At 35.4% G+C, this 25,448-nt stretch overlaps 1 protein-coding gene across 1 annotated transcript in view; it reads left to right on the top strand.

The window, feature by feature from the left end:
• The window catches only part of SYCP1 (synaptonemal complex protein 1), a 174,649-nt gene that overhangs the window by 30,659 nt on the left and 118,542 nt on the right, over positions 1-25,448 (top strand). The window contains exons 13-15 of the mRNA XM_082368987.1: positions 20,943-21,037; positions 21,542-21,726; positions 22,961-23,028. Of these exons, the coding sequence (XP_082225113.1) occupies positions 20,943-21,037; positions 21,542-21,726; positions 22,961-23,028 (348 nt within the window). The remainder of the gene's footprint in view (positions 1-20,942; positions 21,038-21,541; positions 21,727-22,960; positions 23,029-25,448) is intronic.

The following is a 25,448-nucleotide window of genomic DNA, read 5'->3' as shown; positions in this document are numbered from 1 at the left end:
TGTAGAGATATCATGTGGCTTTAATTTGCATTTCCCTGATGGCTGATGATCTTGAACATCTTTTTGGTGCTCATTTGCCAGTTAATATCTTCTTCAGTAAAATCTCTCTTTGTGTCTTTTACCCATATTCTAATTGGATTATTTGCTTTTTTATTGTTGAGTTTTCTTTATATATTCTAGATAATAGTCCTTTGTTAGAATTGTGGTTTGCAAATATTGTCTCCCAGTCTGTAGGTTGTCTTTTCATCCTCTTTTAAAACTATGCATATTTTAATATCTTTCCAGTATAAGATCAAGGTCTATATCATTTGGTGTTACACCTTATGCTATAATTTCCTAATTGACTTACACATGTACTTTTATTTATTTATTTATTTATTTATTTTTGTCTGCATTGGGTCTTCGCTGATGCGCACAGGCTTTTCTCTAGTTGCGGTGAGTGGGGGCTACTCTTCATTGCGGTACATGGGGCTTCTCATTGCGGTGGCTTCTCTTGTTGTGGAGCATGGGCTCTAGGTGCCACGGGCTTCAGTAGTTGTGCCACATGGGCTCAGTAGTTGTGGCTCGCGGGCTCTAGAGTGCAAGCTCAGTAGTTGTGGCGCATGGGCTTAGTTGCTCTGCGGCATGTGGGATCTTCCCAGAGCAGGCTCGAATCCGTGTCCCCTGCATTGGCAGGTGGATTCTTAACCACTGCGCCACCAGAGACGTCCCTACACATGTACTTTTAATAAATAATCAATTCCAATGTTTTCAAACAAACTGTACATTAAAATGCCTGTTTTACTGCACACTTGCTAAAACTGAATGTAGTAATTAGTTTGTACAAATGTGATGGGTGAAATATATATTATAGTAGGTTTTAATTTGCAAATATATGATTTGTAATGAAATTGTGCATCCTTACCTATTATTACAGATATTTCATTTCTGTTTTGGGAATTATATTTCTCCTGGTATTTATAATAAATTGTCTTTTTATTGAGTTGTAGAGGCTTTCTATATATGTATGGTATTAATCTTTTCATTTTTTTAACTGCCTTTATTGTTAACTTTATTGTTTAACTTTCAAACTGCCTATATTATTAAATGTGAAGTGAGTTTCTTATAGCCAGCTTGTAGTTAAAGAAAAAATTCTGTCAATCTCTTTTAATTGATGTATTTAGACCATTTAAATTTAATGTAATATGGGGATATACGTATACATATATAGCTGATTCACTTTGTTGTACAGCAGAAACTAACACAACATTGTAAAGCAGTTATACTCCAATAAAGATATTAGAAAAAATTAAAAAAGAAATTAAATTTAATGTAATTATTGATATGTTAAGGCTTAAGTCTGCCTTTTTCTTTTCTTTGATTTTTGTTTCTGTTTTCTATTTTCTGCCTTCTTGTGTGTTACTTGAAAATTTTTTAGAATCCCATTTTGACTTATGTATATGTTTTTATGTGTATTTCTCTGTAGATTTTTTTTAGTGACTGCTCTAGGTATTTTATATATTTTATATACATATATATTAATGCAGTCTACTGGTGTTGTCATTTTACCAGTTCCAGTGAAGTAGGGAGCTTTCCTCCCTTTTATGCTTTTACTCTCCCCATTTATGATATAATTGCCTTAAATATTTCCTTTACATACATACAGAACCACATGAGGCAGTGTTATATTTTTTTTTAACATCTTTATTGGAGTATAATTGCTTTACAATGGTGTGTTAGTTTCTGCTTTATAACAAAGTGAATCAGTTATACATATACATATGTTCCCATATCTCTTCCCTCTTGCATCTCCCTCCCTCCCACCCTCCCTATCCCACCCCTCTAGGTGGTCACAAAGCACCGAGCTGATCTCCCTGTGCTATGCAGCTGCTTCCCACTAGCTATCTATTTTACATTTGGTAGTGTATATATGTCCATGCCACTCTCTCACTTTGTCCCAGCTTACCCTTCCCCCTCCCTGTATCCTCAGGTCCATTCTGTAGTAGGCCTGCATCTTTATTCCCATCTTGCCCCTAGGTTCTTCATGACCATTTTTTTTCTTTTTTAGATTCCATATATATGTGTTAGCGTATGGTATTTGTTTTTCTCTTTCTGACTTACTTCACTCTGTATGATGGTCTCTAGGTCCATCCACCTCACTACAAATAACAAATAAATGGTATCTATTGTTGTCTTAATTTATATTCCCTGATGACATATGATGTGGAGCATCATTTCATATGCTTACTTGCCATCTGTGTCTTCTTTGGTGAGATGTCCCTTAAGGTCTTTGTCCCATTTTTATATTGCATTGTTCATTTTCTTACTGTGAGTTTTAAGAGTTCTTTGTATATTTTTAATAATAGTCCTTTATCAGATATGTCTTTGCAAATATTTTTTCCCATTCTGTGAATTTTATTTTTATTCTCTTGACAGCATCTTTTTCAGAGCAGAAATTTTTAATTTTAATAAAGTCTGGGTTACAGTTCTTTCTCTCATGGATTGTGCCTTCGGAGTTGTATCTAAAAGGTCATCGCCAAACCTAAGGTCGTCTAGATTTGCTGCTATGCTATTTTCTAGGAGTTTTATAGTTTTACATTTTACATTTACATCTGTGATCCATTTTGAGGTAGTTTTTTGTGATGAATGTAAGGTCTGTGTCTAGATTAATTTTTTTGTATGTGCATATTGTTCCAGCACCATTTGTTGAAAAGGCTATCTTTTTTTTTGTTGATTGCCTTTTCTCCTTTGTCAGAAATCACTTGACTGTATTTATGTGGGTCCATTTCTGGGTTCTCTATTCTGTTCTATTGATCTGTTTGTTCTTTTTCCAATACCACATAGTCTTGACTACTGTAGCTTTATAATAAGTCTTGAGGTCAGGTAGTGTCAATCTTCCAGCTTTGTTCTTCTCCTTCAATATTGCATTGGCTATTTGGTTTTTTTTTGCCTCTCCATATAAACTTTAAAATCAGTTCTTTTTAATTGAAGTATAGTTAATTTACAATGCTGTGTTAGTTTCAACTGTACAGCAAAGTGATTCAGTTATACATACATATATACTTTTCCAGATTCTTTTCTATCATAGGTTATTACAAGATATTGCGTATAGTTCCCTGTACTATACAGTAGGTCCTGTTGTTTACCTATTTTATGTATAGTAGTGTGTATATGTTAATCCCAAATTCCTAATTTCTCTTGCCCCCGCTAAAATCAGTTTTTTAATATTCACAAAATAAATTGCTGGGATTTTGATTGGGATTGTATTGAATTTGTAGATCAAGTTGGGAAGAACTGACATCTTGACAATATTGAGTCTTCCTATTCATTAACATGGAATAACTCTTCATTTATTTAGTTGTTTGATTTCTTTAATCAGAGTTTTGTAGTTTTCCTCATATAGATATTGCACATATTTTGTTAGATTTATACCTAAGTATTTCAGTTTTTTAGGTGCTGATATGAATGATACTGTATTTTAAATTTCCACTTGTTCTTTGCTGGTATATAAGAAAGCAGTTGACTTTTGTATATTAACCTTGTATCCTGCAACCTTGCTGTAGTTTCTTATTAGTTCCAGTTTTTTGGGTTGATTCTTTTGGAATTTCTACATGGACAGTTATGTCATCTGTGAACAAAGATAGCTTTATTTCTTCTTTAGCAATCCGTATACCTTTTATTTCTTTTTCTTATCTTATTGCATTACCTAGGACATTTATTACAGCGTTGAAAGGAAATGGTGAGAAGAGCTTCCTTACCTTGTTCCTGATCTTAGTGGGAAAGCTTCTGGTTTCTCCCCATTAAATATGATGTTAGCTGTAATTTTTTGGTAGATATTCTTTGTCAACTTTAGGAAGTTCCCCTCTATTCCTAGTTTACTGAGAGTTTTTAACATGAATGGGTGTTAAGATTTTGTCAAATGTTTTTTATGCATCTATTAACATGACCATGTGATTTTTCTTCTTTACCTGTTGATGTGATAGATTACATTAATTGATTTACAAGTGTTGAACTATCCTTGCATACTTGGGATAAATACCTATTGGTTGTGTATAATTCTTTTTATACATTATCGGATTAAATTTGCTACATTTTATTGAGGATTGTTGCATCTATGTTTGTGATAGATATTGGTCTGTAATTTTCTTTTCTTGTAATGTCTTTATGTTGTTTGTGTATTAGGGTAGGGCTGGCCTCATGAGTTAGGAAGTATTCTTTCTGTTTTTTGGGTTTTTTTTCTTCTGAAAGATACAGCTTTCTTTTGATTAGTGTTAGCATGGTATATATTTCTCCATTCATTTCCTTTTAATCTACTATGTCTTTATATTTAAAGTGGATTTCTTGTACATAACATAGAGTTGGGTCTTGTTTTTTGCATCCATTCTGACACTCTCTTCTGATTGATTTATTTAGACCATTGGTGGTTAAAGTGATGTTGATATCGTTGGATTAATATCTACCATATTTGTTACTGTTTCTATTTGTTTTCCTTGTTCTTTGTTTTCTGCCTTTTGTAGTTTTAATTGAGCATTTTATGTGATTCTGTTTTTCTCCTTACTTAGCATATCAGTTACACTGCTTTTTTTTTTCACCTTTTTTTAGTGGTTGCTCTAGATTTTGTGATATACATTTGCAGCTAATCTAAGTCCACTTTCAGTTATCACTGTACCAAAACGATCCTAATTTCTCCCTCCTGTACCTTGTATCATTTCTGTCATTCATTTTTCTTATATATAAGCATACACACAACGACATATATATAACTGAATACATTGTTGCTCTTCTTATTTCAAACAAAACTATCTGTTGAATCAATTAAGAAGAATAAAAGTTTTATTTTGCCTTCACTATTCCTTTTTCTATGCTCTTCCTTTTTTAATGTAGAACCAAGTTTCCAACCTATATTATTTTCCTTCTGTATAAGAACTTCCTTTAAAATTTCTTGAAAGAGAGATCTGTGGCAATAAATTCCCTCAATTATTGTTTATTTGAGAAAGGCTTTATTTCACCTTCACTTTTGAAGGATAATTTTTCAGGTACAGAATTCTAGATTGTGGCTTTTTTCTCTCAACACTTTAAATATTTCACTCCACTCTTTTCTTGCTCACGTGGTTGCTGTGGAAAAGTTAGATGTAGTTCTTATCTTTGTTTCTCCACAGGGAAAGTGTTTTTTACCTCTAGCTTCCTTCAGGATTTTTTCTTTATCTTTGATTTTCTGTAGCTTGAGTATGATTGCCTAGGTATAGTTGTTTTTTATATTTATCCTGCTTGCTGTTCTCTGAGTTTCCTGGATCTGTGGTTGTTATGTGACATTGATTTGGGGGAAATTATTGTTTCAGATATTTCTTTTGATCCTTTCTTCTCTTTCTGGTATTTCCGTTATGTGTATGTTACACCTTTTGTAGTTGTCTGTAGTTCTTGGATAGTCTATTCTGTTTTTGTGTTTTTTTTAATCCTGTTTCTCTTGGCTTTTTAGTTTTGCAGGTTTCTATTGATATATCCTCGAGCTCAGAGATTCTTTCTTCAGCCATGTCCAGTCTACTAATAAATCCATCAAAGGTGTTCTTCATTTCTTTTTAAAAATTTTTTTAAATTAAAAAAAATTTTTTATTTTATATTGGAGTCTAGTTGATTAACAATGTTGTGTTAGTTTCAGGTGTATAGCAAAGTGATTTAGTTATACATATACATGTATATATACCTTTTCAAATTCTTTTCCCATTTAGGTTATTACAGAGTATTGAGTAGAATTCCCTGAGCTATTTGTGTCTTCTTCAATTTCTTTCATTAATGTCTTTTTTTACCTTGATTTTTTAAAAAAAATTTTTATTGGAGTATAGTTGATTTACAATTTTGTGTTACTTTCTGATGTACAGCAAAGTGAACCAGTTATAAATATATATATATCTCCACTCTGTTTTAGATTCTTTTCCCATATAGGCCATTACAGAATATTGAGTAGAGTTCCCTGTGCTATACAGTAGGCCCTTATTAGTTGTCTATTTTATGTATAGTAGTGTGTATATGGCAGTCCCACTCTCCCAATTTTACCGTCCCCTCCTTCCCCCACCTCCCTGATAACTATAAGATTGTTTTCTACATCTGTGATTCTATTTCTGTTTTGTAAATAAGTTTATTTGTACCCTTTTTTTAGACTCCACATATAAGTGATATCATATGATATTTGTCCTTCTCTGTCTGACTTACTTCACTCAGTATGACAATCTGTAGGTCCATCTGTGTTGCTGCAAGTGGCATTATTCGTTCTTTTTTCTGGCCGAGTAATATTCTGTTGTATATATGTACCAGATCTTCTTTATCCATTCCTCTGTCAATGGACATTTAGGTTGTTTCCATGTCCTGGATATTGTAAATAGTGCACAATGAACACTGGGGTGCATGTATCTTTTCGAATTATGGTTTTCTCTGGATATATGCCCAGGAGTGGGATCGCTAGATCATATGGTAGCTCTATTTTTAGTTTAGTAAGGAACTCTGTACTGTTCTCCACAGTGGCTTGTACCAATTTACATTCCCACCAACAGTGTAGGAGGGTTCCCTTTTCTTCACACCCTCCCCAACATTTATTGTTTGTAGATTTTTTGATGATGGCCATTCTGACCGGTGTGAGGTGATACCTCATTATAGTTTTAATTTGCATTTCTGTAATAATTAGCAATGTTGAGCATCTTTTCATGTGCTTTTTGGCCATCTTTATGTCTTCTTTGGAGAAATGTCTATTTAGACCTTCTGCCCATATTTTGATCGGGTTGTTTGTTTTTTTGTTATTGAGCTGCATGAGCTGTTTGTATATTTTTGGAGATTAATCCCTTGTCAGTTGCTTCATTTGAAATATTTTCTCCCAATCTGTGCATTGTCTTTTTGTTTTGCTTATGGTTTCCTTTGCTGTGCAAAAGCTTTTAAGTTTATTTAGGTCCCACTTGTTTAGTTTTGTTTTTATTTTCATTTCTCTAGGAGGTGGATCCAAAAAGATACTGCTGCGATTTATGTCAGAGAGTGTTCTACCTATATTTTCCTCTAAGAGTTTTGTAGTATGCGGCCTTACATTTAGGTCTTTAATCCATTTTGAGTTTATTTTTGTGTATGGTGTTAAAGAATGTTGTAATTTCATTTTTTTATATGTAACTGTTCAGTTTTCTCAGCACCACTTATTGAAGAGACTGTTTTTTCTCCATTGTATAGTCTTGCCTACTTTGTCATAGATTAATTGATCATAGGTGCGTGGGTTTATTTCTGGGCTTTCTATCCTGTTCCATTGATGTATGTTTCTGTTTTTGTGCCAGTATTATACTGTTTTGATTATTATAGCTTTGTAGTATAGTCTGAAGTCAAATAGCCTGATTCCTCCAGCTCCGTTTTGCTTTCTCAAGATTGCTCTAACTACTAGGGGTGTTTTGTGTTCTCAAACAAATTTTAAGATTTTTTTGTTCTAGTTCTATGAAAAATGCCATTGGTAGTTTGATAAGGATTACATTGAATCTGTAGATTGCCTTGGGCAGTATAGTCATTTTGACAATATTGATTCTTCCCATCCAAGAACATGATATATCTCTCCATCTGTTTGTGTCATCTTTGATTTCTTTCATCAGCGTCTTATAGTTTTCAGAGTATAGTAAGTCCCCTACATATGAATGAGTTCCTTTCCAAGAGCATATTCATAAGTCCGATTTATTCGTAAGTCCAACAAAGTTACCCTCGGTACCCAACTAACACAATTACTGTACTGTAATAGGTTTACAATACTTTTCACACAAATAATACATAAAAAACAAACACCAAAAACAGAATATTTTTAATCTTACAGTACAGTACCTTGAAAAGTACAGTAGTACTGTAGAACAGCTGGCATACAGGGGCTGGCATCGAGTGAACAGGCAAGATGAGTTACTGACTGGAGGAGGAAGAGGAGGTGGGAGATGGTAGAGCTGAAGGATCGTCAGCAATAGGAGATGGAGGGCAAGCTGCAAGTTCACTCATGCCTGACATTGTTGGAATGCACGTTCACATCTTTGAAAGTTCACAACTTGAAGGTTCATATGTAGGGGACTTACTGTACAGGTCTTTTGCCTCCTTAGGTAGGTTTATTTCTAGATATTTTATTCATTTTGATGTGATGGTAAATGGGATTGTTTCCTTAATTTCTCTTTCTGATCTTTCGTTGTTAATGTGTAGGAATGCAACAGATTTCTGCGTATTAATTTTGTATCCTGCAACTTTACCAAATTCATCGATGAGCTCTAGTCGTTTTCTGGTAGCATCTTTAGGATTTTCCATGTATAGTATCATGTCATCTGCAAACAGTGACAGCTTTACTTCTTCTTTTCCAGTTTGGATTCCTCTTTTTTCTTTTTCTTCTCTGATGGCTGTGGCTAGGACTTCCAAAACTATGTTGAATAAAAGTGGCAAGAGTGGACATCCTTGTCTTGTTCCTGATCTTGGAGGAAATGCTTTCAGTTTTTCACCATTGAGAATAATGTTTGCTCTGGGTTTGTCATATATGATCTTTATTATGTTGAGGTATGTTTTCTCTGTGCCCACTTCCTGGAGAGTTTTTATCATAAATGGGTGTTGAATTTTGTCAAAAGCTTTTTCTGCATCTATTGAGATGATCATGTGGTTTTTATTCTTCAATTTGTTAATATGGTGTATCACATTGATTGATTTGCGTATATTGAAGAATCCTTGCATCCCTGGGATAAGTCCCACTTGATCATAGTGTATGATCCTTTTAATGTTGGATTCAGTTTGCTAGTATTTTGTTGAGGATTTTTGCATCTATGTTCATCAGTGATATTGACCTGTAATTTTCTTTTTTTTTTGTGGTATCTTTGCCTGGTTTTGGTATCAAGGTGATGGTGGCCTCATAGAATGAGTTTGGGAGCGTTCCTTCCTCTGCGATTTTTTGGAAAGAGTTTCAGAAGGATAAACATTAACTCTTCTCTGAATGTTTGCTAGAATTTGCCTGTGAAGCCATCTGGTCCTGGATTTTTGTTTGTTGGGAGTTTTTAAATTGCAGTTTTAATTTCAGTACTTGTGATTGGTCTGTTCATATTTTCTGTTTTTTCCTGGTTCAGTTTTGGGAGATTGTACTTTCTAAGAATTTGTCCATTCCTTCTAGGTTGTCCATTTTATTGGTGTATAGTTGCTTGTTGTAATGTCTTATGATCCTTTGTATTTCTGTTGTGTCAGTTGTAACTTCTTTTTCATTTCTAATTTTATTGATTTGAGCCCTTTCCCTTTTTTTCTTGATGAGTCTGGCTAAAGGTTTATCAATGTTGTTTATCTTTTCAGAGAACCAGATTTTAGTTTCAATGATCTTCTCTATTGTTTCTTTTGTCTCTATTTCATTTATTTTCGCTCTGATCTTTATGATTTCTTTCCTTGTACTAATTTTGGGTTTTGTTTATTCTTCTTTCTCTAGTTGCTTTAGGTTAGGTTAGGTTGTTTGAGATTTTTCTTGTTTCCTGAGGTAAGGTTGTATTGCTATAAACTTCCCTCTTAGAACTGCTTTTGCTGCACCCCATAGGTTTTGGATCATTGTGTTACTTCTTCTATTTTAGCTGGCTTCCTTTTACATTCATCTGGCAGGGAAGAGGAGGATATTGTCTTGTTACTGCTTGGTAGAGGTTGAAGTTCAGGTTTCCCACTTGACCTTGGTTGACACCTGAATGCACTGGGTGGGGGGGCAGTCCTCGTTAGTGCTTGTTGGGTTGGGAGTTCTGGCTACCTATGTAGCCTTCAGTGACATCATGCATGGATGGCCTTATTACTGTGGGTTTAGTGAAAGTTGTTGCTCTTTACTAGGCCTCCTGTGACACTACCCCAGTGTGGAGTGGGATGAGTGCCTTATTATTACTGGGATGGAGGTGGATATCCAGGCTCCCTATGTCATCTCTGCTGCCACTGCTGGAGTTGGTGGGCTCACTACTGGTTGGTGGGGATGAAAGATGGCTCCCTATTTGACCTTCTCTGACACCACTTTGATGGGGGTGTTAAAGTGCCTCATCACAGCATCATTAGGTTGGAAACCTAGGATCACCACTTGGCCTTTGTTGGCATGGGTAGCGTGGAGGCCACAGGCTTTTCTGTGGTGTTTGGCTAGGGTAGAGTCTTGTTAGGCTGTCCCTTTCCTTTTCCTTTTGCTGGAGAGAGCAGACGTTTTGGGGAGCTTTTTTGTCTGTGCCCATTGGTGTTTCCAGTTGCTGGCTTTGTCAGCTCTGAGTACTGGGATATGTGAGGCAAACAAACAATCACAAGACAAAACAAAACTCCATCCCCACCCCCCACCAAATCCAAACAACTCCCTACCCCCAGGTCTTACCCCACTATGTTGTTTTTCAGATCCAAAGGTCTCTAGTTGGTCTGGCTTCTTATCTCCATCTTTCAAAGTCTTCCTGTATTTGTTTTGTTTTGTTTTAAGACAGGACTGGTGAATTTGTATTTTTGTTTTTATCTGAAATATCATTTTTGTTATTTGAAAGAAAAATTCAGATGGATTAAAAATTAAATGTACAAAATGAAGCCCTTTTAGTAAATATGTGCATAATTTCAGGGTACACACTGCTGTTCTAAGTGTGACACCAGAGCCAGAAGACAGAGGGAAATGCCTAGCTCTTCCTGTGGCAAAAACAAACAAACAAAGAAACCAAGAAAGACAGCTGGGAAGATAAAAAAGATTTTTATGGAAAAGCATTCCTCATAATCCAAGGCCAGAGAAAGATTTAACATTCCTGTGGTCCAAAAATCTCTTGAAAATCAATGTTCTAACAAGAAACAGAGCAAACACATGCAATTCCAACAAGAGGCCATGCCTATGGCCAGTCTATGTCAGAGATGCTTGACCTCTCAGGTGAGGAAACAAGCAAATGTAAACACTGTGGAGACAGCATTGGTCACCATCACACTGGCAGATTTCTAGTCTGGTGACCACCAGCCCAGGTGACAACATGAGCAAGCAGAGGTCCCAGCAGATTCCCTAGAGGGAAGAGTGAATGGACTCTCCTCTCTCGGATAACAGTGTGCAGGACCCATCAAAGTTGCACAGATGCATCCCTTTCCTAGCAGTGCTGATCCTTAGAGTTGATCCCAGTAAAATTCCTGCACAATTTTTCAAAGATATCTTTTCAAGGGTATTCACAACAGCACTGGCTGAAATAGAAGGAGATTGGAGACATCACTAATGTTCATGAAGAAGGGATGGGATCCATCAGTTCTGGTCCACATATATGAATGAATGCTGTGCAGCTGGGAAAGTGGCTGCAGGGTCTCTAGCTGATGACAGGGGAGACCTCAGGGTTCTCTTATGTGGGATTCACATGAACCAACCATCTGCATCCAGGATCCCATATCCTTCCTTAGGCCCTTCTGCCAGCAAGAGCTGTATCCTCCAGGTCCTGAGAACCAAGTCTTTAAATGTAACCATCCAAGGAAATAACTCTAACTTGAGGGTGCCTTGCTTTTAATTGTGCTCCTTGCCTTGATTTTAGATGTTATCCCTTCCAAGGTAGTCTCCCAACCAGGTGATAGTGCCCCAAAAGTTGATGCAAACGAATGGTAGAGAAGGTGTCCCCATAGGTGTTGATGATGAGCAGGAGTTCGTCTAGCTGGTCTCAGGACTTAATGAAGCTCAGGTTCTTGATGTCTTGCCACAGAAGGAATTCAGTGAGAGACAAAGTGATTGACAGGTAAGAAGTTGATTTATTTAGAGAGATACACATTCCATAGACAGAATGCCGTCCGTGTCAAAGGCAAGAGTGACCCCAGGACATGGGGTCATCTCAGAAAGTAAGAGCTACAAAGGGAGAAACACACTCCACAGACAGAATGTGGGCCATCTCAGAAGGTGAGAGGCCTGTGTTTGTTTTACATATAACTTTGAGGGGTTTTGGTTGTACTTGGGAGGAATAGGGAAAAGAATATCTCCTTTATCTTCCTGGAAGCGGAACTGCTAGTTTCATTACTTTTTGTTATTTCTAATTTTTTCTCTTTACAACTTTGAAAGTTACATGTCAGTTTCTGGTTTTTTAGTGATTACTGGAGAGATTACAACATGGATCAATTACTTTTCACAAGTTTGATATTAATCAACACATTCACCTTTTTCCTGGGGTATTTAAGGACTTTGAACATTAATTCCATTTAGTTCCATCACCTTCTGCTTTTGTTGTGTATTTTAATTCTATAAACGAGACATTATTATTACTGGTTTATGTAAACAATGTTTATTTGGTTTTACCTATATATTAACCTCTTGCTTTGGTTTTAATTCTTTTTTTAAATTGAGGTTTAGTTGATATACAATATTATATTTGTTTCAGGTATACAACATCTTGATTCAATATTGTAGATCACACTCCATTTAAAGTTATTATAAAATAATGGCTATATTTCCCTGTGCTGTACAATATATGATTGTTCCTTATTTATTTTATACATGGCAGTTTGCCTCTCTTAATCCCCTACCTATATCCTTGCCCCTTCCCCTTCCCTCTCCACACTGTTAACCACTAGTTTGTTCTCTATGTCTGTGAGTCTGTGAGTCTGTTTCTGTTTTATTATGTTCCTTTGTATGTTTAATTTTTTTAATATTCCACATATATGTGATAACATAACGTATTTGTTTTTCTCTGTCTGACTTATTTCATTAAGCATAATACATTCTAGGGCCCTCCACATTATTGCAAATGGCAGAATTTCATTCTTTTTATGGCTGAGTAATATTCCATTGTATATAAATGTATCACATCTTGTTTATTCATTCATCTGTTGATGGACAATTTTTTTTATAGTGTCTTTGGTTTTGATATCAGGGTAGTGGTGGCCTCATAGTATGAATTTGAGAGTGCTCCCGCCTCTTCATTTTTTGGGAATAGTTTGAGAAAGATAGGTACTAGCTCTTCTTTATATGTTTAGTAGAATCCCCCTGTGAAGCTCTCCAGTCCTGGACTTTTGTTTGCTGGGATTTTTAAATTACAAATTTTATTTCACTAGTAGTGATCAGTCTGTTTAGATTGTCTATTTCTTCCTGACTCAGCTGTGGCAGGCTATATATTTTTAGACACTTGTCCATTCCTTCTAGATTGTCCAAATTTTGGCATATAACTGTTCATAGTATTCTCTTATGATTTTTTTGGTATCTGTGTGGTATCAGTTGTTATTTCTCCTCTTTCATTTCCCTTTTTGTTGTTTTGGGTCCTCTCTTTTTTTCTTTATGAGCCTGGCTAAAGGTTTATCAATTTTTAAAATCTTTTAAAAAAATTCAGCCTTTGGTTTCATTGATCTTTTTCATTGTTTTTTTGATTTATTTATTTCCTCTCTGATCTTTATTATTTCCTTCCTTCTGCTTAATTGGGCTTTGTTAGTTCTTTTTTTTTTTTTCTAAGTCCTTTAAATGGTAGGTTAGGTTGTTTGTTTGAGATTTTTCTTATTTCTTGAGGTAGGCCTATATCACTGTAAACTTCTCTCTTAGAACTTCTTTTGCCATATCCTGTAGATTTTGGAAAGTTTTGTTTCCATTTTCATTTGTCTCGAGGTATTTTCTGATTTCCTCTTTGATTTCTTCATTGACCCATTGGTTTTTTAGTAGCATGTTTTTTAGTTTCATGTGTTTGTGTTTTCCCCATTTTTCTTCCTTTAATTGATTTCCAGTATCAATTGTGGTTAGAAAAAGTGCTTGATAACATTTCTGTCTTCTTAAATTTGTTGAGACTTGTTTGTGACTTAGCATGTGGTCTATCATGGAGAATGTTCCACGTGCCCTTGAAAAGAATGTATATTCTGCTGTTCTTGGATGGAATGTTCTGTATATATCTATTAAGTCCACTGGATCTAATGCGTCATTTAAGACCACTGTTTCCTTATTGATTTTCTGTCTGGATGATCTGTCCATTGTTGTAAGTGGGTTGTTAAAGTCCCATACCATTATTGTATGATTGTCAATTTCTCCCTTTATGTATGCTAATATTTTTGTCATATATTTAGGCACTTCTGTATGAGGTACATATATGTTAACAAATGTATCATATTCTTGTATTGATCCCTTTATCATTATATAATGCCCTTTGTCTTTCGTTATAGACTTTGTTTTAAAGTTGATTTTGTCTGAGTATTACTACCCTTGCTTTCTTGTCATTTCCATTTGCATGAAATGTCTTTTTCTATCCCCTCAATTTCAGTTTGTGTGTGTCTTTAGCTCCGAAGTGAGTCTCTTTTAAGCAGCATATAGATGGGTCTTGTTTTTTGTCTGATCTGTCTTTTGATTGGAGCTTTTAGTCAACTGACATTTAAAGTGATTATTGGTAGGTACACACTTATTGTCATTTTAAAATTTGTTTTCTGGTTATTTTTGTAGTTCTTCTGTGTTCTTTTAGTTTCATCCTTTGTGGTTTGATAATTCTCTTAATGATATGCTCGTGTTCCTTTCTTTTTAGTTTTTGTGTATTGTAGGTTTTTTTAATTAATTTTTTTATTGGCGTATAGTTGATTTACAATGTTGTGTTAGTTTCTGCTGTACAGCAAAGTGAATCAGCCATACATATACATATATCCACTCTCTTCTAGACTCCATTCCCATATAGGTCATTATAGAGCACTGAATAGAGTTCCCTGTGCTATACAGTAGGTTCTTATTAGTTATCTTTTATGTGTAGTAGTGTGAATATGTCAATCCCAATCTCCCAATTTCTTCCCCTCACCCATTGTAGGTTTTTGATTTCTTGTTACTATGGGGTTCATACATGTTGACCTATAACTATAGCTAATTCTTTTAAACTGGTAGTCATTTAAGTCCAAACATATTGTAAAATGTCTACTTTTTATTACTCCTCTCACCCATATTTTATTTTTGATATCTTATTTTACATCTTCATATTTATCCCTGTACTGTTTATTGTAGTTATAGTTGATTTTACAATGTTTTGTTTTTTAATCATCATACTAGCATATTTGAGTGGTTGAATCTTAGCCTTTACTATATATTTGCCTTTACTCTTGGGATTTTTTTCCCCTTCCTGTCAATACTTCTTGTTGTAGCCTTTTCTCTTCCACTTGATGAAGACCCTTTAACATTTCTTTTAGGGTAACTTTAGTATTGGTTAATTATTTTAGTTTTTGCTTGTCTTAGAAGTTCTTTATCTCTCCTTTAATTCTAAGTGATAATCTTGCTGGGTAGAGTATCTTAGGTTGTAGATTTATCCCTTTTAGCACTTTAAATATATCATGCCACTTTCTTCTGACCTGCAAAATTTCTGCAGAAAAATTAGTTGGTAGCCTTATGGGGGTTCCCTTGTATGTGACTCTTTGTTTTTCTCTTGCTGCCTTTAGAATTCTCTCTTTATTTTAAAATTTTGCCATTTTAATTATGATATGTCTTGCTTTGTGTCTGTTTAGGTTCATCTTGTTTGGGACCCTCTGTGCTTCTGTACCTGGATATTTCCTTCTTTAGGTTTGGGAAGTTTTTAGCTATAATTTCATCAAATACATTTTTGACTCTTTTGTCTCTCTTCTCCTTCCTGGATCCCTATATGTGAATGTTGGTTCACTTGATGTTGTCTCAGAGGTCCCTTAAACTGTTCTCATTTTTAAAAATTTGTTGTCTTTTTGCTGATTGGGCGATTTATATTTTTCTATCTTTCAGATCATTTATGCATTCTTCTATATCACTTAGTCACTTGTTAATTCCCCGTAGCGTTTTTCATTTAATTATTGTATTATTCAGTTCTTACTGTTTCTTTTTTATATTTTCTTGTTTCTTGTTAAAATTCTCACTGTGTTCATCTGTTCTTTTTCCTAATTCAGTTAGCATTCTTATTACTAATGCTTTAAACTCTTTATTTGGTAAATTATTTATTAGTTTCATCAGTTGTTTTTAGAGTTTATCTCTTGTTCTGTTGATTGAAACAAATTCATCTGTCTTCTCATTTTGCTTAACTTTCTCTGTTTTGATGAAATTAGGTGAAAAGTTACCCATTGAGGTCCTGAAGGGGTATTCTTGTATGGTAGAGTCTGAGTGTGCCCATTGGCTGTGGTGGGAGAGTGGGATCTGATGTGAGCATGAGTCATGTTTTTTCCCAGCATGTGCTGGCAGCTATCACCTTGGTAAGAAGAGGTTGGGCTGGAGATGGAGGGACTAGAGCCAGAGCCAGGTGTGAGCTGGGGTTTCTTTTCTCAGTGGCCAACACCACCCTACTAGGGGCAGGGTTAGGTCTCAAGTTGCTCAAGCAGAAAGCCTAAGGGTTTGGTCTGATCTGTCTTTGTTCCTTCTAAGTGTGTGCTCTTCCCTCCCAGCACTGGCACCCTTACCCCAATGCAGAGCAGTGCTGGAGCAAGAGGGGCCAGTGCAGGTGCTCAGCGTGGGTCTGGGTACGGTCTGTGGCATCCCTGGTCACAGTCAGAGTCTGGACTGCTTATGATGTGCTGCATCTGTAAGCACCATTAATAGCTGTCCCTGCCCCATTCAGATGGGTCTAAAATGCCTTTGCAACCCTCACTCTAGTTTGGAGTTGGACTGCAGAGTAGGCAGGGCTGGTGTGGGTGCTCTGTGTGGGTCTGGGTGCAGGCTGTGGTGGTGTCAGCTGTAGTCAGAGCCTGGGACCACTTCTGATGTACTGCTGCTTTAAGCGCTGATAATGGATGCCCCGCCCTCTTCCGATGCTGTTTTGTGTTTGGGCTGGCATAGTCCCTCACAACTGAGCACTCCGCTCAGCCACAGCAGCCCTTTCCCTAGTGTGGAGTTGCGCTGTAAAACCAGCAAGGCCTGAGCAGGCACTTGGCTCAGGCGGGGTAGCACACCGTGGAAGTTGTGGGAAATGGGACAGAGTACAGTGCAGTTTCAGTTTGCTTTCTCTGCCTTGTTTCAGGAGTAAGCAAGTGTTGCACTTCTTCACAAGTTGAGTTTAGGTTTCTTACAGCCCCCTTGTTAGTCTCACTGGTTTTCTAACCAGTTTAGGGGACTTGTCTTCCCGCTTTTGGACCTGAGAACTGGGGTGCCCAATACGTGGTTTGAACTGCTCACTCCCCAAGGAGGATTCCCCTCCTCTTCTGTGTCCCTTCACAGGGGCACAGGTCCCGATCTGATTGCTTCTCTTTCCTTTCTACTGGATTCCATGTGGATCTTTCTTACAGCCTTGCATGTACAAGAGTTTTTCTGACATTCTTCAGTTAGTTTTCAGTGAGAATTGTTCCACGTATAAATGTATTTTTGATGTGTTCCTGGTGGGGAGGTGAGTTTCATGTCCTCCTACTCTGCCATCTTGATTTTGATCCCTCCTCTTAATTCTCAGATCTTTTGTTTGGATCATATTCTTTCTACCTTGAAGAGTAATACTTAGAATATGCTTTAGTGACAATATTCTTGTGATGATTTTGTCTGAACGTTTGTTTATCCATTCTCATCTGGAAAGGATTTTTTTGTTTGATATGTATTTCTAGTTGGCACACTATATGTTAAAACTATATGTTTTAGAACACTGAAGGTAGCATCTTGCTTTCTTTTCGCTTCCTTTGTGTCATTTTTCAACCTTACTGTTGAACCTTTGAAGATAAGTTATCTTTTCCCTCTGTTGTGGCTTTTTAGATTTTCTTTGCCTTTGATATTTTAGCATTTTCAGTATGATATGTTAAGATATATGCTTAATCTTATTTTACAGCTTCTTGAATCTGTAAATTAATGTCCTTTATTATTGCTTTCCTTCAAACATTATATTTGCTCTATTCTCTGTTTCCTCTCATTCTGGAACTTTGAATAAAAATCATGTTAATTTTCTCTATCTTCTGTGACTCTTAGTTTCTTTTCCATCTTTTCACAATTTTGCCTTTCTGTGCCTTATTCTGGACGATTTCTTTTCACCTATCTTGTCATTCACTAATTCTCTCTTCATTTGTTTCTCACCCACTATGAACTCTTCCAATTTTATTTTCAGTTATTAAGATGTTTAAGATGTTATTCTTACTTATTTTTCAAATCTGCTATTCTACTTTATGTAATTTTCTGTTTCTTATTATTTTCAAGGTTTTTATTCTTTAAATATACTAAGAATAGCTATTTTATAGTTTCTTTCTGATAATTCTTTATCTTAAATGTTTGTGGGCCTCATACTGTCTTTTGTTTCTGATATATTTTAGTCCAGATTTTGTTTTATTTATTTAGCCTTGTTTTATTGGGTGCCTTGTTGTCTTTGACTTCATGTTTATTATTTTTCTTGAAAAAATTTGTAAGTATTGTAAGGCCTGCCTAGTATGTAAGTAATTTAACTTCCTCTTTGGAGGATTCCTATGTACTTTTACCATGTGCATGGTGGCTCTACCCACCTTAAGTCCGTTTCATGGCTTGGGATTAACTGGACCACTCAGGTGATGTGAACCTGTGCTGCAGATTTGCTTGAGGGTTTGTTTACGTTTGCTCCCTCCACATATAATGATTGTTCTAGCTTATTGTACAAAGGTTTAATTCTTGGGCCTCTTACCTTATATAGTCTTTGGATTTTCATGTTTCTTTTTCTCATTTCATCATAATTTCAAATCAAAAGTCCAGCTTTGCCAGGACCTGCAAATTCCCCGGGGGCAAAAGCAGGTTTTGTGCTTATCTTACTTCTCTAAGTTTCTATTTTCCCTTCACTTTGTGCCTGGTAATTTCTTATTATTTTGTTGGGAGTTTAATGATTTTAATGTTCTTAATATTTGATCCTGAATTTTTATTCCTTTTTAGAGGAATGTTTGTTTGAATGACATACCTCACTATTACCCCAATGGAATTTTCAGTTTCAATTTTATATGTCATTTCTAGATAGTTTTAGTTTATGGACATCTTCCTTATTTCTTTTAGTATTTTTGTTTCTTTAAATTTTTTTGTCTGCACTGCACGGCATGTGGGATCTTAGTTCCCTGACCAGGGATCAAACCCGTGCCCCTGCATTGGAAGCATGGAGTCTTAACCACTGGACTGACAGGGAAGTCCCTTCTTTTAGTTTTTAAAAATGATATAATACTTATTTTTTTAATTCTACAGCCAGTAATTCTAACATCTGAAATCTTGCAGTCAGGTCAAAGTCTGTCTTTTGTTCATTCTGCTGACTTTGCTCATAGTGCTTTGTTTACTCTTGTGATTTTTGATTGTGAGGTCATGTAATTTCAGCTGTGGAAATTCTTTAAGGCCTGAACTGGAAGTATATTTTTACAGAGGAAATTTACATTTGCAGCTTCTGGAATCCTAGGGGAACTTAGGGGAACTTCAAATTAAGTTTTGGCTTGGAGCTTTTTAGGATATTCAAGCAGCATATATTCTGTTCCTACACATGCCTAAGTACTAGTTTGTGATTATGATTTCTCAGAGGAGACACTTATTGACAGACCATTATAAATAGTATTATAATAGACAGCGTTTAGTTATCATTGCCCTCTCTCCAGATCTACTTTTCCTATTTTTTTCTGAGAGTTGGAGCACTAGCCCCTTCATTTCTACACAGATTTTGAGATTGGAATTTAAAAAAAATGTAAACCTGGAACATTATTCTGTTGTTTAACATCCTTCATTGTTTTTCATGACTTAGGAAGCGTACGCCTCTGAGCAAGTTATATGAATCCTGCTATGATTTTGTCCTTATTATTTTTCCAGTCATATCTGCTATGATTTCTCCCTCGTACTTTAAGTTTCATGCTACTGAAATATATTTCCTTTAGACTTCAGAATGTGTCATCCTGTCTCTTCCATTTTTGCCTTTGTATATGCTCTTTCACATCTCTTGTGATTTTCCCCCAACTCCCATTACTCTTGTTAATTGTTACTGGCTTTCAAATGTTTCAACTCAGCTGTCATTTTCTGGAACTTTCCCTCTCTATGTCTGTCTCCCCTTACCTCTAACCGTCACTGGTCCTATTAAGCTTTGGTGTCCCCTCTATGTATTGATATATTCCCAGAATTTCTAGTGAGTACCCATCGGCGCTTATCTTTGATTATTTGTCTGCCTGCCCAGTTGTACTGTAAATACCTTGAATTTTAAGGTCCAGTTTCTGTATACACTATACCATCATTACCATCATCATAATAGTATTTAACATTTGTTGATTATATGCTAGAAAGCACTGTGGTTAAATGTTTTAAGTGCATTATCGTGTGTAATCCTCACAGGAACTCTTCAAGATATGAATAACTATCATTTTACATGTGGGAAAAGTAGAGAGAGATTGGTTAAGTATCATGCCCAAGTGTAGGTAGCTAGTAAAAGGAAATAGAATAATTTGAACCCAGAGAAGGGCATGAACTTTTTTCTCTTAGTGTTTTTTATGAGGTTGAAAAGTGAATGCATACATATAAAGCATATAAATTAGCACCTGGCACTTAGGATTTAGTAAATATTTAGCTATCAAGTGGAGTCAGTAGCTTTTTTTCATAATATTTAAATAAGTAAATGCAATTATTTAGAAAAATATAAAAATCAAGATAGGGAATAATGAAAATCATGAATAATTTCACCATTAGGAGAAAAATTACTTTTGAGATTTTTATGTGTATTCTTTCCTTTCACATGCACTATTTATATAAATACTGTTTTTAACTTGACCTTTTTATTCTATGAGTTTTATGAATATCCAAATTAGTAATAAATAAATAAACGTCTATATCATCATTTACAGTGGCTGGCTACATGATATACCATTGTATCACCATAATTTAATCTGTCTCCTTTTGGATATTTAGGTTGTTTCCAATGCTTAGCTACTACTAAAAAATGTAGCACAAAATGTCCCTATATATTCACCTTTGAGTCCTTGGGCAATAACGATCTTGAAAGGTCAGTAAAAGGTGATGATATCAGTGCATCTGTATATGCATAATTCTCTCTCATTTTGGAGTATGTAATAGAGGAAAAAGTAATTGTTACAAATAATTTGTTTTCTTGGTATGTATTTTTTATTAAGTATTAACTATCTACAACTTTCTCTTTTAGAATTACAGAATGAAAACTTAAAAGAATCAAATGAGAAGCAGGATCATTTGACATCAGAACTAGAAGATATTAAAATGTCTTTGCAAAGAAGTGTGGTATGATTTAAAAACTGATTAGTGTGTGATAATTCTCACACCATCAGTCAGTCAACAAATATTTATTGAATGCTAATACTATGTACAAGGACCTGAAGCTTCAAATAGAGAAGATACAATCTCTGTCTACAAATGCTTATAGTTTAGAGACATTTGATAAAAACATATCAAAAGTATAACAAATACAAAACTATGCTAGATACCAACATGATTCAGGCAAAAATTCTACAATATTTCTAAGAATTGAAAGAACATTATGGGCTGCATTGGTTAGGAAGACTCCATGGAGAGGTTGGGAGTATAGGTGGGCTTTGGAGGAATGGTGAATTGAAATAAGAGTAGTGGGTGTGGCACTCCAGATTGGCCAGGGTGGAGTAGAGGAGGGGTGAAAGGATAAGGAGAGAGGGAGGGAGAGGCAGTGAATTACAGAAAGCAGATGAATTCAGCCTTTTTTCTTAAGGCCCGTGGTTCATAGGGTTTTTTTTTGTACTTTATTTCATTTAGAGTACTCAAAAGGCTTTAGAGGAAGATTTACAAATAGCAACAAAAAAAATATATCAGCTCACTGGAGAAAAAGAAGCGCAAATGGAAGAATTTAATGAAGCTAAAGCTGCCCATTCATTTGTGGTTACTGAACTTAAAACTACTACCTGCAACTTGAAAGAATTATTGACAACAGAACAGCAAAGGTAAAAATACTTCTTATTTAGCTGAATAAAAACAATTTACTTCTAATATTCAGTGCCATTTTCTATTCATTGACAACTGATTTGTAATTCCTATAACAACTATAACCAAGTCTCTTTTTTATATATAAAGTGGGAACACATTTTAAGAGGTTGTATTGCGTAGGCAGGTATCCCAGGAAAAGATAGCAGGTATTCTCTAGGATAGTTCCCATGCATGCTTTTCATAGAGTTAAGCAATATAGACAAGCTCATAAGGGCTGATGCAGTGATATCACATATTTAATTAAACTGTGGGTTATTATATAGAAATAAATTCCTAGGTTGTTGGTTTGTTTTACGGGGGTCTGTAACCTTCTTTCTGATTTATAAATTTAGCAACTAGCCTGGTACAGAGTAGGTACTCAAACATTTTTAATAAATCAATGGATTAATGAATATGGTTAGGTATATATAAAGTATTCATCTGCATTTCATCTAAATAGTTTTTCTAAAACTTGAGTTAAAAACTTCCTCTGTTTTCCACTACTTTGTATTAAGGAAATGTTTATAAAAAGTTGTGTTATGAGGCCTAGGTAATTATTTTTGTCCCATTAGTATAAGGGTTAATTAAGTCTGGAAGATGAAAGAGAGGAATAAGCTTCTCTCTGAAGCCATGACCTGGGCCTAGTAGGGTTTCTTCTCTACTGCTTGTGTATAGTGAAGGAAGGAAAACTAGATATTCTAGCTCAGCTAATCTTGTATATTCTTGATTGACCTATCCAGGTGATTTTCAAATTTTCAAATTTTAAGTGACCTTGGATGTCATCTGTTCCAATTCCCTCAGTTTTATAGATGAGGAAATGGAAAGCCAGTGGAGTTAAGTGAATTGGATAATTCTCATATTTATATTGTTCCTAAGGCAGAATTCAGTATAATAGTTGTTATATACTCAATCTCTTTCAAAGTTCTAGGATGCATTAATTTGATTATCATCGATAGCTAAGAGATAAATCATGACAATAAGTTTGAGGTTTTATGTAGATGTAATTAATATACAACTATGTATGTATAATAGTAATATCTTGTTTTGAAATGTTACACTATCTGGCACAAAGTAGGTTGTCAAGAAATGTGTAATAATTGAATGAGTGAATCTATGATAAGATATACTGTTGCTAAATTGCACCAGTTTTAGTTACTAGATGAATTCTGACTAAAAGAATATTTTACATTATGAACTAATATATTTTACAAGATTGGAAAGAAGTGAAGATCAATTGAAAGTACTTACCATGGAGCTTCAGAAGAAATCAAGTGATCTGGGTAAGTTTTAGAGAATAACATATGTACATGATAATATTAGCCAATTATAAAACCATCAACATTATTTCAGAGTAAAATATAATTTCTCCTCCATCATTTACCAATAGTGATTATTTGATAACTATTAATTTAATTTTTCAAAGATAGAAAATTTAAATCTTAAGAAAGACTTTTCAGTTTCATTATGCAGCTCATAGATACCTAGAAGTGTAAGGAGCCTAAGAGATGTTTTTGTAGTCTTTTTTTTTATATGTATATATTTTTATACAGCAATTTCTTATTAGTCATCAGTTTTATCCACATCAGTGTATACATGTCAATCCCAATCCGCCAGTTCATCCCACCCCCACCCCCAGCCCCCGCCGCTTTCCCCCCTTGGTGTGCATACATTTGTTCTCTACATCTGTGTCTCAATTTCTGCCCTGCAAACCTGTTCATCTGTACCATTTTTCTAGGTTCCACATATATGCGTTAATATACGATATTTCTTTTTCTCTTTCTGACTTCACTCTGTATGACAGACTCTAGATCCATCCACATCTCAACAAATGACCCAATTTCATTCCTTTTTATGGCTGAGTAATATTCCATTGTATATATGTACCACAACTTCTTTATCCATTCGTCTGTCGATGGGCATTTAGGTTGCTTCCATGACCTGGCTATTGTAAATAGTGCCACAATGAACATTGGGGTGCATGTGTCTTTTTGAATTATGGTTTTCTCAGGGTATATGCCCAGTAGTGGGATTGCTGGGTCATATGGTAGTTGTATTTTTAGTTTTTTAAGGAACCTCCATACTGTTCTCCATAGTGGCTGCATCAATTTACATTCCCACCAAGAGTGCAAGAGGGTTCCCTTTTCTCCACACCCTCTCCAGCATTTGCTGTTTGTAGGTTTTCTGATGATGCCCATTCTAACTGGTGTGAGGTGATACCTCATTGTAGTTTTGATTTGCATTTCTCTAATAATTAGTGATGTTGAGCATCTTTTCATGTGCTTCTTGGCCATCTGTATGTCTTCTTTGGAGAAATGTCTATTTAGGTCTTCTTTGCATTTTTGGATTGGGTTTTTTTTTTTTTAATATTGAGCTGCATGAGCTGTTTATATATTTTGGAGATTAATCCTTTGTCTGCTGATTTGTTTGCAAATATTTTCTCCCACTCTGAGGGTTGTCTTTTCATCTTGTTCGTGGTTTCCTTTGCTGTGCAAAAGGTTTTAAGTTTCATTAGGTCCCATTTGTTTGTTTTTGTTTTTATTTCCATTACTCTAGGAGGTGGATCAAAAAAGATCTTGCTGTGATTTATGTCAAAGAATGTTCTTCCTATGTTTTCCTCTAAGAGTTTTATAGTGTCCGGTCTTACATTTAGATCTCGAATCCATTTTGAGTTTATTTTTGTGTATGGTGTTAGGGAGTGTTCTAATTTCATTCTTTTACATGTAGCTGTCCAGTTTTCCCGGCACCACTTATTGAAGAGACTGTCTTTTCTCCATTGTATATCCTTGCCTCCTTTGTCATAGATTAGTTGACCATAGGTGCATGGGTTTATCTCTGGGCTTTCTATCTTGTTCCGTTGATCTATATTTCTGTTTTTGTGCCAGTACCATATCGTCTTGATTACTGTAGCTTTGTAGTATAGTCTGAAGTCAGGGAGTCTGATTCCTCCAGCTCTGTTTTTCTCCCTCTAGACTGCTTTGGCTATTCGGGGTCTTTTGTGTCTCCATACAAATTTTAAGATTTTTTGTTCTAATTCTGTAAAAATTGCCACTGGTAATTTGATAGGGATTGCGTTGAATCTGTAGATGCTTTGGGTGGTATAGTCATTTTCACAATACTGATTCTTCCAATCCAAGAACATGGCATATCTCTCCATCTGTTGGTATCATCTTTAATTGCTTTCGTCAGTGTCTTATAGATTTCTGCATACAGGTCTTTTGTCTCCCTAGGTAGGTTTATTCCTAGGTATTTTATTCTTTTTGTTGCAATGGTAAATGGGAGTGTTTCCATAATTTCTCTTTCAGATTTTTCATCATTAGTGAATAGGAATGCAAGAGATTTCTGTGCATTAATTTTGTATCCTGCAACTTTACTATATTCATTAATTAGCTCTAGCAGTTTTCTGGTGGCAGTTTTAGGATTCTCTATGTATAGTGTCATGTCATCTGCAAACAGTGACAGTTTTACTTCTTCTTTTCCAATTTGTATTCCTTTTATTTCTTTTTCTTCTCTGATTGCCGTGGCTAGGACTTCCAGAACTATGTTGAATAATAGTGGTGAGAGTGGACATCCTTGTCTCGTTCCTGATCTTAGAGGAAATGCTTTCAGTTTTTCACCATTGAGAATGATGTTTGCTTTGGGTTTGTCATATATGGCCTTTATTATGTTGAGGTAGGTTCCCTCTATGCCCACTTTCTGGACA

The sequence above is a fragment of the Balaenoptera borealis genome (assembly GCF_965194805.1).
Source record: "Balaenoptera borealis genome assembly, chromosome: 1".
In the NCBI taxonomy this organism is placed as follows: Eukaryota; Metazoa; Chordata; class Mammalia; order Artiodactyla; family Balaenopteridae; genus Balaenoptera; species Balaenoptera borealis.
Note: the sequence above shows the minus strand (reverse complement) of the source record. Positions and strands in the feature narration are given on the sequence as shown.